The sequence below is a fragment of the Pinus tabuliformis genome, chromosome Q (assembly GCF_031772625.1).
Source record: "Pinus tabuliformis cultivar Carrire ecotype Pingquan chromosome Q, CPIR1, whole genome shotgun sequence".
Lineage (NCBI taxonomy): Eukaryota > Viridiplantae > Streptophyta > Pinopsida > Pinales > Pinaceae > Pinus > Pinus tabuliformis.
Genome location: NC_142296.1, coordinates 417209853 through 417225768, shown reverse-complemented (window position 1 = coordinate 417225768; position 15916 = coordinate 417209853). Strand labels below are relative to the sequence as shown.

General features: G+C 36.3%; 1 protein-coding gene across 2 annotated transcripts in view; it reads left to right on the top strand.

Moving 5' to 3' along the window:
• Positions 1 to 15916, top strand: part of LOC149219981 (polyadenylate-binding protein 2-like) — an 80573-nt gene that overhangs the window by 48835 nt on the left and 15822 nt on the right. For both annotated transcript variants that reach the window (XM_089384588.1, XM_089384589.1), the window contains exons 2-5: positions 1943 to 2045; positions 4751 to 4821; positions 5051 to 5154; positions 5303 to 5390. In XM_089384588.1, the coding sequence (XP_089240714.1) occupies positions 1943 to 2045; positions 4751 to 4821; positions 5051 to 5154; positions 5303 to 5390 (366 nt within the window). The remainder of the gene's footprint in view (positions 1 to 1942; positions 2046 to 4750; positions 4822 to 5050; positions 5155 to 5302; positions 5391 to 15916) is intronic.

The window sequence follows — 15916 nt, the reverse complement described above, 5'->3', positions numbered from 1 at the left end:
GATTATTCTTAGGAGTTGGTAAGGAAGTATTGCTTTTATTAAATTGATTATTAAGGTGTTGCTTCCCCTCCTTGGAGAGCTTTCTCATAGCTCCCTTTACATCCGCCTTAAGGAATTAATTCCACTTGTATCTTTGTTGTACATAAGATAGGATCAATTGCATTACAAAGTACATAAATATTGATACAAAATTGGATGACTAAATACATCATTGTTCATACATAAAATGTCAATTATGTTTCTCCCTAATGACGCAATAAAGTGGATAGTATAAAATGAACCTATCCACTCATGCTAATGCATCTTATTATATGTGGCCCTTGGTATTAAACTCCCATTTTACAAATTGGGATGCCATTACAATCAAGGATAGCCAAACATTTTGAAAAACTCATTGTTGCTTTAGTTAGGATTTTATGTTAACTTGATATGTCTCATCCATAGTATTCTCCATCTTGATTCTTCATGTTTTTTTATATTCTAATATGAATATATATTCAATATTATTCTTATGGCTTTTTTTTGGAATCCTAGTTCATCTATGTGGCTAATGTTTTGTTAGTAAAGGTCAAGGAATTTATTTTACAATGAAATGTTGAGATTGATGCTTGTTGATTCCATTCATTAGTTCCTTAGTTTAATTAGGACCTCCTTCTCTAATTTCCTCCCTCCTTTTTTGTGAGCTTTGCGTATTTGATTTCTACTTTGCAAAATATGAATTTCTAATTCCAAAGTGCTACTTTTCATCTCTAGTCTTGTTTGGGTCAATGTCTTGAGTCCTTTCTTTCCTTTTCTCTTCTGAGAGGGCCTCTATTAGGGTTTCATTTAAGTCTTTATTCCTTTTTGAATGGTTTTCTCCTCATTGACTTCTACCTCCAAATTTTCATTTTGTTCTCATTTCTATATTTGGATATTTTGTGGACTTGCCTTTGTTAGGGTTTGAGTTTAATTAGCCTTGGGCATGATTTCATTTCTAATCTCCTTATTGGGTTCCTTGACAATTTCATTTTCTTTAAACTCTTTCCTTGTCGTTGATATTTGTCTATCTCCTTTGTCCCTCTTCCCATATAATTTCTCTTGGTTTTCAATGTCAATCTTTTCCTTGATTGCATCTAGTGCTTCGAATTGTTTTATACAACCATTTCAATATTGTTATTCTCTTGGGTGATCCTACCAATTTGTTTCTTTTAACTCCTTTTCTCCTCTTGTTTGGGTTATTTCTCCTATCCAAAATTGTAGCTCTGACTTTAGGATAGATCGGTCAAATTATTGTTACAATAGTAGATCCATTGTATCTCTTACCATTTAAAATGGGTATGTATCAAGGAGGATGTTTTTTCATTATGGTAGCATATAAAGAGCGTTGGTTACATTACTAGATGCCAATGAACTTATATATTATAACACTAGGAATTTGTATTTAGCCCACACATTAGATGGATTGGTTTTGTGTAGACCACTTATCTTCACAAGCCATTTCAAAGTTCAATTTGATCCGTCATCCATGAGGTGGATTTCAAGACTTCTAATCAATGGTTGCCATGTTGTTGTTATTATTATTATTTTTTCGGTGACTAGTGGGATTGGCAACTAGATCTTGCTTGTACTTGTGTGACATGGGGTCGATTTCAACTGCTACCATTATAACCTCCAGGTTTATCCATGTGGCCCCACACATGGAACATGGGCTAGTTGATGTTTGAACCAATCATGTTGCAAGTGGTGCCTTAATAGTGCACCCTATTGCAATTGATCTACACCCAATAGGCACAATTGCCATGTTATTATGTCCTTAATATGATATGAATTATGTGCAATCATTGATGATGTTCTTATGTTTCTACATTTTTTTTCCTCTTGTTCCCAAACTATATGAAGGTTTTTTTTGTAGTATTTGATAAAGAATAATTCTTGTCATATAATATGTGGCTATGCTTTGTAGGAATTGGAAGAGATGAAAAAGCGTTTAAAGGAAATGGAAGAAGAAGCTGCTGCCTTGAGAGATATGCAAGCCAAAGTAGAGAAAGAGATGGGTGCTGTGCAAGGTGCATTCTTAGAACTTTTAATTGCATTCTCATCTCGAGGTCTATGTTATCGTGCTGTATTATGCTTAGAGAGGAATAAGAGGAATACTTTTTTGTTACTTTGGTCAATTTGTGTAGTATTACTATTTGTTCAGTTTTTATCTTTTTATTGTCTTGTAATGCCTTTGATCAATTCATAACAAAGTTTGTTGATATGGTTTCAAAAATTGTTTGTAACGGGTAGTGGCATTCAATTTTGATCTAGTCATTCTATTAAACTTAATTACTTGCATGTTTCAGACTTATATTTTTCTATCATTTTATTTACATTGTTTCCCAATAAAATATAGTTGTTTTGTTTCTCCTGATATGGGTTGTTTATTGATTTTCATTAACCTAACATACATATTTCTATTGGGGATCTTGTTGAGAACTATCAAGAGAATTGGTTTTTTGTTAATATTTCAGTTTTGTAGTTGTCTATGGGTGCTTAATGGGGTTGGTGAATGCAAGTTGTTGTCACCTCGGCTAGTGTTTGTCTCTGAATGACATGTTTGTGCTTGTGAAAATAGTTGGGGCTGGGTGCAAGTCTTGGTTGACTTTGGTGGAATATACATAGATTGGTTGAATGTTTTGTCCTAGTTAACTTTAGAATAGGGAAGTTGCTTCATGTTGATCAGAAGCTTTAACAAAAAAAATTATGTAGTCGACTTTAATGCCCCATAATTGATAATATATGTCCTAGGTTCTTTATTTCCTTTCGTATGAAGCCACATTTGGATATTTTGGTTGTGCTTTCTAGCTTTAATGGAAGTTTTAGATGGGATATATGTTCATTTTCATTTTTGTTAAAGATGAGGATATTGCTTAGGAGCATTGCCACAAAATTTTGTAATGGGATGGAATAAATTGTTTAATTTTCAAGAAAGATTTCGGGGTATTGGTCATTATTTGGTTTTTTTTTTTTTCTTCTTTGGTTTTCAAATTCTTGGTTGTTTCTTTTTAATCCTAGGAATTCTTTTAAAGAAATGGGCGTATGTTGTTTTTTAAATCTCGTATAATTTTTCCATTCTAATTTTCTTTTCTTCAATATAATCACTTGTAAGGGAGCCTATTTCTTGAAGGTGCATTTGATTTTACATTGTTATTGTTAGGGCTTTGGTTGAGTGTTTGATTCTGTTGATCTTTCTATCTTGTGTACAAGGTTAATTACTATTATTTAGCTTTATTATATTGTTGGGATATACAGGTTAGGGTTAAATTGATATGTGAATTGGAGTGTTTGGTATTTTGTTAGTATAATTTATTTCTATATTTTCTAACATTGCCCAATGCTATGTTGGTCTTTTGCCCATGTGTTTTTCCAACAGTTTAGCAGATCTAATATGTCTTATCATTTTGTGGTTTGACTCTTTTTATCATGATTATTTTGAGATCATCCCAATTTTTAAGGGAAATTGCTATTTCCCTGTTATTTCAGCAATCGTTGTGGGCTCCTTGATGCATAATTTTTTTGGCACGTCATTATCAATTTTAAAATAGATTTTTTGATTTTAACTATATTTTTTTTAAAACTAAAATTGGGGGATTTTATCTTATAAAAGGTTGCCAAAGACTGGCTGTGAAAGTACATATTGTGGAATTTCCTTGAAATTCTGCAACTGCTAATATGAACAACCTGAAATATAATTTCTTTTCATATAAACACAGAATTTCTCTACTAAACTTTGCAGTGGAATAGGAACAGAAATAAACACAATTACACAATAAAAACACACTATTTTTCTAGGGAACCCAACTGGGAAATCCCTCTGCTTGATTATTGATAGAATCTTAGCAATAGATCTCTTATGAATACAACTTGTTTCAATATGAAAACAACCTTGTTTTCCTGCCTTGAACCAGGCTTGAAACCCTTGCAAGATTGCTGATCCCTGCCTCCTAAATTTATGTGTACTCTTGAGCCCTATTTCCTTGTGCTAGAGCTCCTAAATCCTAGTGCAATAGGCCTCCTATTAAATAGGGGTTCTCCCTATTTCTGTGTGCACTCTCCAAGGAAGTCTGCTCTCTATCAAACTCGCATAAGCCTCAACACACAAGCACCAACCTGTGCTCTCTACTGCCTTGTCTCACCAAATCGTTCTCACAAGACGATGAATCAAATTGTGCTTTCGTTCTCCCTTTTAAAGCAATTTGAAATTTGAATGACTAAGTTTAGTGAGTTTCTAATTAAGGAGTCTGCTTTTCTGATTGATTGAGTTAGCATGAGTTATCTACTCAGCAACTTGTCCTATCTCAAATCAAGGACTTGAGACTCAAACACGTTCATTTCCTCAATCAACTTGCACTATAAGACTAATAACTCGGTCTTCCACTTCAACACATTAGTTAACTGCTTCATAACTCGTCCTAACTTTTAGGAACGAATCCTAAATTATAGGAGTTCGTCCTTAATTATGGGGAACTCAAGCATGATAAGAAGAAACTCGTTGTGGTCCATTTGATTAAGGCACAAATCAAGGAACCCTTTCCCGCCATTATTTTCAACACATATGTAGCAATGCTGAGTGGCTCATTGCAATATAATCACAAAACCATTCCAGGTCAGATTATGTCAATAACATAAAAATATATCATGGTTTATCCGACTTGGATTTTTGTAATATATCTGAGTTTTGTCTATTTTGCTTAACAAACTGACAGATTGGTGTGTTTCTTTATTGTAGACCCTGCTGGGTCTGCAGCCTCTCAGGCAACTAAGGAAGAGGCTGATACACGTTCAATTTATGTTGGCAATGTGAGTATTTGTTGTGTGTAATATCATTTGAGTTTGTAACTTTTTTGGCCTTCCAGGCTGCTGATTTGATGCCACCACATATTTTTATAGCTTTCATTCACTGTGCCAGTATTCTGTTTTATAATCCTTACGCAAACAGTGCACAGACATTGGTTACATGTATAGATAAGCCATGAATAGCAATCTCATTTCCCCATGGTTCACACTAATTGGAGTATGAATTCTACAGGTTGATTATGCTTGCACACCTGAAGAAGTCCAGCAGCATTTTCAGTCATGTGGAACAGTGAACCGAGTTACAATATTGACAGACAAGTTTGGTCAGCCGAAAGGGTGCGTGGTCAATTTAAATTTTTTCTTTCTGCATTGTACAATGATTTGAAAGTTTTATTTACAGCTGTTTTCCCTGTGATAGTACTGGTTACCACCATGCATTTTTGCACAGGATTATAAGATTAATTTGTAGTTTTCGTTGATGCAGATATGCTTATGTAGAATTTTTGGAGGCAGAGGCTGTACAAAATGCCATTTTGTTGAATGAATCTGAGTTGCATGGTCGCCAGCTGAAGGTAAGAATATTTTGAATTTTGCATGAAAAAAATTGAAAAGTAGCAACAAATGATGTACATAGAAATGCTTGGTTGGCATTGTGCATACTATGTATTGTCAGACATGTATTGCTGTGAAGTCAGTATCTGAATGTAAGAGGCAGTGCTTCAGCACTTCACAGTATAGTTGTGCCCAGTCTCAGGAATCAAGATGAGAATGAACTCCTTTGCTCTGTGAAGATGGGCTGCATGTAGAGTTTTTTTCAAGGAGGCCTTTTTTTTGATGAAATCTAAGCATGAAATGTGGAAAAGTCTGGACGTTTCGAAAACGGGTACAGTTGGAAACGTCATATTTATATCAAGTTGTATGAATTTGTGTTTTTGCAAGTATGTAGATGAAGATTCTGTTTTATTTGGAAAATGTATCTCAAAGACGAAAGACCATATAATATTATTTTGTTTGTCTATTTCTAAGAGCAAACTCCTATAAGGCTCAACTTTAGACTAATTTCGACTCTTTGTCTAGTACCCTATAGGGAGAGATATGTATATTCTACAATTGGAATCTAAAGTTTTTTTCTTTCTTCTCAATTAAAAAAATAACAAATAAAATAAAATTATATATATCTATATATATATAATTTGGTGTAGCTCGTACAGCCAAGAGAAAAGTTGATATCCTCCCCTCTCAAGTTCAAATCACACTTTCTGACATGCTTCCTCTCTTCATAAGCCAATTGTTGAACATTGAACTAGCCTTGAGCCCTAAAGAATCTAGTTTACCCTGGGTGCCATCCTTGAAATGCGAGGAAGTATCTAGTAGGTTTCTCCAAGAAATGCATTATGCAAATAAAAATAAATAAATAAATAAATAGATATAATTATAATGTGTCCCACATGTCACATATTGGGTTTTGGACACTCCTATCTACCTATCCACGTGTCCATCTGTGATGTGACTTAGCTTAGTTAGTGGCCTACTTCTTCCTTCCCGTCTCCCTTGTCCTAGTATTCCTAGTTCCTCCCAAATTCATTGCTAAGCTCACACCATCCATAGGGACCCTCTATTTTAATTCCCTCGCTTGCCCAACAAGACTTGATCAAAATTATCCCAAGGAGCCTTAAACATGAACCAAGAAAATATCAACTTCATTCAATCACAAAACATTTTTACAAAACACTATTTCTCCTCTTAATTTTCCCAATTTCTTCTAGAAAATGGGTGGCAACACCAAAACCTCACTTTAACTACCACACTAAAAAAAGCCCTTACAACAAACCAAACTCGTGATGCGAAGATTATTTAAATGACTAACTTGCCTATAATAACCTTGTTCCCCTTTTGAATGTTTAGCACTAAGGTATGTAAGATGGTTGTAGCCCAACTTTAGACTAATTTAGACTCTTTGTCTAGTACCCTATAGGGAGAGATATGTATATTCTACAATTGGAATCTAAAGTTTTTTTCTTTCTTCTCAATTAAAAAAAATAACAAATAAAATAAAATTATATATATCTATATATATATAATTTTGTGTAGCTCGTACGACCAAGAGAAAAGTTGATATCCTCCCCTCCCAAGTTCAAATCACACTTTCTGACATGCTTCCTCTCTTCATAAGCCAATTGTTGAACATTGAACTAGCCTTGAGCCCTAAAGAATCTAGTTTACCTTGGGTGCCATCCTTGAAATGCGAGGAAGTATCCAGTAGGTTTCTCCAAGAAATGCATTATGCAAATAAAAATAAATAAATAAATAGATATAATTATGATGTGTCCCACATGTCACATATTGGGTTTTGGACACTCGTATCTACCTATCCACGTGTCCATCTGTGATGTGACTTAGCTTAGTTAGTGGCCTACTTCTTCCTTCCCGTCTCCCTTGTCCTAGTATTCCTAGTTCCTCCCAAATTCATTGCTAAGCTCACACCATCCATAGGGACCCTCTATTTTAATTCCCTCACTTGCCCAACAAGACTTGATCAAAATTATCCCAAGGGGCCTTAAACATGAACCAAGAAAATATCAACTTCATTCAATCACAAAACCTTTTTACAAAACACTATTTCTCCTCTTAATTTTCCCAATTTCTTCTAGAAAATGGGTGGCAACACCAAAACCTCACTTTAACTACCACAATAAAAAAAGTCCTTACAACAAACCAAACTCGTGATGCGAAGATTATTTAAATGACTAACTTGCCTATAATAACCTTGTTGCCCTTTTGAATGTTTAGCACTAAGGTATGTAACATGGTTGTAGCCCATATGGGTGCTAGGGCAATAAATGGTCATACAATTCTTTGAATCATCTACTCACAATTATGCCCCACAAGAAAAGGCAAAATTAGATGAGTGGTCAATTTGGAATCCACGTCTTACTAGAGCAATTGAATTTAACTTCCATCATGAAGTTGGAACAAATGAAATTGTCTTGGCAAGACAATATTAGAAAGCCCAAATACTTGTTTGATGCATCTAATCACAATTATGACCCGCATGAAAAAGTAAAATTAGAAGCATGGACATATTATTTATAATTATGTTGTTCTTCTCAATAATGTCATTGTGGCCTTTAAACTGAACTAGGATACTACAAGTATATATGTATCTCTAGGGTACTAGACAAAGAGTCGAAATTAGTCTAAAGTTGAGCCTTATAGGAGTTTGCTCTTAGAAATATACAAACAAAATAATATTTTATGGTCTTTCGTCTTTGAGGTACATTTTCCAAATAAAATAGAATCTTCATTTACATACTTGCAAAAACACAAATTCATACAACTTGATATAAAATCACAAGGGCCATTAAAAAGTGAAGGTCGAAAGAGAAGCTATAAATGGAATGACATGCCCTTGAGAACTTGGCCGTCGAAGTATTCATGAGAGACAAACAAGACATTAAGAAGAGTAAAGGCTTCTATGGAAAGTTCATCAAATTAGGAGTATAATTCTTTGTAGACATGGGAAAGGGATGTCCATTCAAATTCAAGAATGTAGAGCACTTTGAATATGTTGTTAGCCCAGTTGACAACCACATTGGAGTCACCGAATACTTGCAATTTAGTCACTTGACGAGGTTTGGAAAAGTGTTGTAGCATCCACAAGGTAGAAAACTCAGCTTTGGAGTTGGATCCACGACTTGGAGCCATATCGAATATGAAATTAGTGGGAGGAATTTAAATAGAGAACCACACTATCCTACACCTAGGGGGAGACCCTTGGCTTGTGCCATTAAAGAAACCCCACAAAATATCAAGGTCTAGAGAGGGCATGGACAATTGGTGTGGATTTGGATTTTTAGGTTCACATTTGACTTACTAAAAGAACCTAACAACCATGCTTGCCACCACCTCAACAACCATAAATTGATCAAATCAATGACGTTGAGGTTGATTCCCATCAAGTGCCCACTTCAAGAGGAGATTTACACGAAGATGTAAAGGTTCAATGTGCACTTCCCAAGCCCATCATCAAACCTTGTGAAGAACTTATCAATAGAAAGAATAGGACTTGTCTTGGATATGACAAGGATGATTCCTTTCACATTCCAGATTATTCTAAACGCATCAAGTTTTAGAGTGTTGGGCTTCTTCAAGACAACTCATCTTCACATGCTCCTCTTCCACAACGACATCAAATTTGTAGATGCCAAAGTTGTGATTGAGTTGACCATGTGAAATATCAGTGCTTTGATCTTCACTCTTGTAAGAATTGTAGAAAACACCCTCATCATTAAGATAGATGCTCTAGAGATAGACTCCTACAAGAGAAAAAATTCACCTTGGATGGATCACTTCTTGGCATTTTTCTGCAACAACCAAGAAAATATACCAGTCATACCTCAGAGTTCAGTCTCGAGTATTGACACATCTTGCAGTAGAGATATCTCCATCTTCTCATCTTCTATCTGATAGGGGGGAATTGAGCCACAACCTGAACCAGAGCCAACTGCTAAAGCCTAGAGCCAGAGTTAGCCATAGCCAAATTCAGAGTTGTAAGCAGAGACAGATTTGTGATCCATGAGCGTGTTTTGGTTTGTGGCCAACCTTAAACTGCCACTGGTAGAAGACTTCGTTTTTTGCTACATCAATTTGTGGTCATCTTTAAACCATCATTAGGGAGTATTTCCACTTTTAGAAGACTTAACTTCTAGCTAGATTCATAATTGTTCTAGGAACTGCGTCGAGCCTAGTTCCGGAGTTGGTGGTCAACCTTAAATCGTCACTGGTAAGAATTTCGTGCTTTTCTACCTCATTTGGTTTGTGGTCTTCCTTAAACGACCATTTCAAAGAGCACATCTAGCCATTGGATGCCGTGCATTCTTGTATTTTAGCTCTCTTCTTGGACTCGCATACATCCCTTCAGATTAGGCGGGGAGGGGGTGGGTGTTGGACGCCTAATCCATTAGGGTTGGTGTGGAGGAATTCCAATAGTGTGTGGAGTCCAAGTGACCTCTTGGAAGATTAAAACCAAGGGTCAAAAAGCTATGTGTTAATATGTACATCTTGTGAATATAATGTAATCACACAAGTTTATCAAATTCTTCCTATTACTTTTCTGTGTGTTTAACAAATTGCCAATGTCCAACAACTTCCTCACGCTCCAATAATCAACAACAAGCACACTCTCTTCTTTAGCCAGAGAAAGCCAATGCCAAAATCTATCCAATGCCCAAGTGAGAACCAACAACTAGCCATCCCCTTCTCTTTAGCTGCGCGTTCCTATATCCCTCTTCTTATTGTCTCGTTGTATGGCTCAGAAGCTGCAACTTGTCTCCTTGATGCATGAGGGGTATGGGCATCATCCTTTGCCGTATCGACCTAATCACATCTCATAAGTTTCCTATTAGGAGTTGCTCATCAACTTCGGTAATTAAGTTCAGGCTGGGTTTGTGGTCTTTGGTGATCAAGCCTTTTTGTAAGGTTTGATGAGGTTTTATCATATTGTAGTCCTTAGGTGGTGTGCCCTAGGTTCAAACATTGGTGGAGGTTTTGTTTTTTCATGTTGTTGTTTTCATAGTGGTCTTTGCTAGTAGATGCAACATGTTTTCTTGGTGCAACTCTTATTGGAATGCACCCCCTCTTTGTGGCACACACATTCATGTTGCTTTAATCAATTTGTGACTATTGGGAGGGTGGACTATGATTTTATTTGAGCAATAAACTTTGTACTTAAATGTTGAGGCTGATTTAATTATTTAGTGGTTAAATTAATCCATTTTTACCTTGGAGGTGTTATTTGGAGGTTTATTATGGAGTGCCTCTCACTTGGGCATAGTTCCAAGGTATTGATGGTTATTTTATTATAGGAGAGGTTGGCACACTTCTTTAAGGCACAATCTTTCTTGTGCACATGGTTTGATGGGATTTGTTGATGGTATTGGGAAAACAACACATGGTTTTGACATGGATGTTGATGAGTGCACTTCATGTGTAGGTATTTTATTATATTTTGGGTGGTTGTGGTAATTATTTTTGTGCTTACGTGTTGAAGTTTATTTAATTATTTTGTGGTTAAATTAATCCATTTTTCCCCTCGGAGGTTAATAGCATGAACACCCTACTTCACTTGGTAGTTATTCACATTTGGAGGGGTTATTTGCAGGTTTATTATGGAGTGCTATTCTTTTGTGCATAGTTTCCAAGGCATTGATGGTTATTTTATTGTTGGAGAGGTCGACACATTTCTGTAGGGTGCACTCTTGTGTGCACATGGTTTGATGGGATTTGTTGATTGTTATCGGGAAACAACACATCGTTTTGACGTGGATGTTGATGAGTTCTAACCACTTTTGGACTCTCCTTTCTAGGGTGTACTTCACATGGAGTTATTTTATTACTTTTTGGTGGTTGAGGTAGTTACATGGCACATTTTTCTAGGGCGCACCTCTACTGGGTGCTCTGTCATCTTTATTGCACATATATTTTAGCTACACTTGTCATCTATTGACCTTTATTGGAGAGCACCCTCAATTCTTTGAGTTGGCATATATATTATTTTATTTTTGGTGGTTATGGGGGGATTTTATTGAGGGGAATGTAGCATATGTGGAGGGCTACACATGGCGCATTGCATGCATTTGATTTGCCTTTTTTGTATATAATATTACACTCTTCAAGGGCACACTTGTGTAGACAATTCTTGCTATTCTTGGAGGTAATATTTTATTATTTAATGGGTTTTTGGCATGGTCAAAACCCTAATTCACCCTTATCTCCTTGGATATCTTCCTGGAGATTGTCCACTTGCTATTTTGGGATTTAACTACTTCATTTCTTATTTAACACTCCATATATTTGGTACCTTACGCATTCATCCATGGAGTTGGTTGCCTTGGGGTTCACTTATTTTCCTTGTATTTTATCTCTGATGCACCTTTGAGTGTGGATCTCGTGAGCTCTTTTAGGTGGAACCTTGAGTACACCCTACTAAGTTGACATTGTTTAATTATATTTTGTGTGCATCCATTTTTGGAGGGCGAATTTAATATAGACATCTTGTATGTTGTTCTAGTTATCATGCATTTTCTTAGTAGAATGTCCTCTCTTGTTGTGTCACCACATTCAACGATTTTTTCACTTGAAATTCAAATTTCGTCTTTGAAGTCATTTTGAACAACTTTGATACTTGTTTGATGAATTTCAAATAATTGGATTGGGAACCCAAACTTGAAGGCAAATAAATTTGCTAGTATCTTCATGAGTTTGTTGAAATTCAACCCTAACAGAGTAAAAAGTAAAAAATTATTGAAAAATAGAAAACTATAGTCACCCATTCTACGCGATTTTTGTTTCCTTAAGTTTTGAGCAAGATTTCAATCCAATTTTTTCTTTGGCGTGTGTAGACTCCAGGGATGATGCCGATTCTTACTTCGAAGTCTTCTTGATGTCAACGCCAATGCCAACGCCAACGCCAACGCCAATACCCAATACCTCCATCATTGCTCAATTTAGATTCATCTCCAAGCATGGATTGAGCTTCAGATACATGAATCAAGGGATAGGGTTGGTAGATCATAATTTGCACCAACACATAAATATTTAATAAGTCGAGTCTCTTTCCTCATTACAATTTTTAATGTGATCTATGGAAACCTACACAAACACCTTAAACAAAAATAATTTAGATGAAAAATTAAGACTTGAACAAACTATGTACAAAAAAAAATACAAAGTTGGAATAACATTGTTTTTTGAATAGAATAAAAAGAAACAAATATTTTAATAGAATAAACAAAAGCAAAGAGATCGAAAGAATGTAGTGGGAAAACAATGAATTTCATGAAATTATTATTATTATTATTTTTTAAACTAGAATGAGGATTTTGTATTATATTTAGTTCTACGCTTGGATTGCAACAAATACATTTGGAAGTACATATCCGAGTTGACAAAATTTCATATAAATCTCTTTGATCCAAAGGATTACTATTTGAACATCAAGATGGGGAGGGGGTTTGGTGTAGGTGTACACCTTACAAAATTGTCCCAACAAAAACAAAATTTACAAACCATTCCATTATTGATTAATTATATAGACCTTTACCTTTAAAAACCTACTATAGTCCTGAACATGTTCATTTAAGTTGGGGCAATTGATAGATTTTGGATTGGTTGAACTGGTAATGTCATTCTTGACCTGTGCTTGAAGTTGCTCTATCTGTCTACACAAATTAACCACTAACTCTTCATTTTTAGTTGCTTTTGTTTTCACTCCCTGCATATCCTCCATCACCAAGGAAAGTGATGCAATGTGTTTTAATTTAAGAGTCAGGACGTCAAGTTGCGGAGAATCTATTTTCTTCGAAAGTTGGGCTATCACCTTCCTATGGTTGCAACCATGATTACACTGATGCTATGTTGAACAACAATGACTTTCGCCAAGTTGTTTTCACTCCTTGTAGATCCTCCATCACCTAGGAAAGTGATGCAATGTGTTTTAATTTAAGAGTCAGGACGTCAAGTTGCAGAGAATCTATCTTCTTTGCAAGCTGGGCTATCACCTTCTTATGATTGCAAACCATGATTACACTGATGCTATGTTGAACAACAATGACTTTTGCCAAGTAGAAGATACAATGATTCAAAATTTTGAATAATGTTCTGATAGCGACACATAGCCCACAAAACTTGGCTTGAAACTGTATCAGACAAGAGCCCTTGGGGTCTCTCACCAAACCCAGTGAGAAAATTGGTGGAACCACCCCATGTTCGCCACAATCCCTCAACCACAAAGTTATGAGGTTGATTGTTGACTCTCACGATCGAAGATTTGCTACAAACACAATTTCTCTAACTGAAAATTCCTAAATCAACCAAGGAACATTCCAATTCCAAGAGCCCCTAAGGCCTCTCATCAAAACCAATGTGTATTCAGGTGGAACCTCATTGATTTCTCACCATCTCGCCACCAACCAATTAGCAAGCTAGCAGCTGGCTCCCCTGAAAAATAATTTTCCTTGAACAAAAAATAACCACCAGAATCTCCCTCCCTAATTCGACCAAGGAACACCCCCAATTAAATACAAAGCATTATTCCATAATCCTAAACAAGCACGAGGCCTATTTTTGAGGTTTTTCTCATTTCGAATTATTATCTACACACTACAAGAATGCAAATGAACAAATTTATAACTAACATGTGCATCGCTTGGGCTACGAATAAGATGACTTTGAAGAGAAATAAACCTTGTTGTCTCCTTGCCGCTGCGCTAGTATGAGCTTGAGTCGAATGAAAATTGCCCCCTCATCAACCAAAAGGCACTAATACTCAGGGAAACTTTCCAACATTGAAAGAATGCCCAATACTATTGCCTTAGTTGCAATTTTATTACCACTGTTGCTTGATATCCAGTGAAGGGTGGTGGTGGAATAATCTTGAGCCAACCATTTGTTGATTTTCTAGTGCAATCAAGACTAGTATAGTTTTTCAAAATTGATCACTACTTCCAATGATACAAGTAGTCTTCTTCTAACATTCCAACCATTAAGCCGTTACACATGAAAAACTTCAACCATACACTTTTTACAATAGAGCAATATAGATCACAGTAAACAATAAACAAGAGACAAGAGACACCATAAATGAGGTTTACAACTAGGGCAAAACCCACAAGCGAAAAACCCAACCAATCTTTCCTTATGAGAGAGAAATCTTGTTCATCAAAAGTACATCAGATTATTCTAGCAAGATTCCAAATAGGGCCTCAAATACCAAGTCAAACTAGTCAACGAAGAGAGAAGAAAGTCAACATTGGTCAAAATCACAATTTGCAACAAAGCGCTGAATTTTGGCCTGAGGTAGTTCGGAACAAAGTGCCGAAATTTGGTCAAACTTTAGTCAAACAACCTCTTGCAATCCTTGGTCAAATGGTAGATTTTGACTTGCGGTCAATGACCTAGAACATAAGTAAAATCTCGGTCAAACAGAGTCAACAAATCCCTAGAATATTTAGCCTTTAAAATAGGCAACAAGATCGGTGAAACAAAAGCATTTCTTCCCAAGTCGATGCTGGTCAAACATATGCGTAGAAGATGGTCAACGCAAACATAAAACCCTCCTTTGACTCCTTTGCACGTGTGGATGTATCTCTATGATTTCCAGATCGAATGATGGATGTGATGTGTGCCAAATGAGCTCCAACGATGTCTTATTTATATGTGAGTTAGGAGGTGGCTTTTCCACATGTGGGGCCGTATTGTGCATCGTTAGGCCGACTTGGTCAAATGTTAAAATATGAGCTTTTCTTCGTGAATTGTCAATGAAAAAACCGACCATAGCTACCCAATTTTCAACACTCCCTCTTAGCTAGGGAGGTACTTTTCATTCTCTCTCAAGATCAATTTCCTCGACGAATCCATAGGTCTCTCGACCCACAACCTAAGGGAGAGATCACAAGTACAAGTCTCTCTCTCTATTAAGATCAATCTCTCCGACCAATCCATAGGTCTGTCGACCCACAACGTAAGGTAGAGATCATCAGTCTCATCATAAGGAAAGATACATAGCATCCAATACATCCCCAAAACCACAACCCTATGGCATTTAGGTTAGATCCCTACTAACCAGTGGGATCAATTAATGAGGCCAAACCAAACATATGTACAAGATACATCTCCTTGACTAGTCCATAGGTCTCTTGGCCCACATCCTAAGGGAGGAAACTCGAGATCAATCTCCCCGACCAATCTATAAGTCTCCCAATCACTGCCTAAGAGAAAGATCACAAGATTAGTGTTCCCGACCAAACTGGTCTCCCGGTAAGAACTTAAGGGATCACTCTATGCCTTGGAACCAACCTCCTCGACCAGACTCATTGGCCTCTTGGTCAATTTACTTAAGAGAGTGATAATCTTCCTGGCCAATCCATAGGTCTCTTGATTGCAACCTAAGGAAGATTGTCCATCATATGATGCTATATAATTAGTGCTCCCTCTCTCTGAGAGGGGTTTTCAACAACTCCAAGTTGTTTTCTCTGAAATATGCAAACTTCGTCCGGGACAATGGTTTTGTCAACACATCAACAACCTTGCTCATCAATAG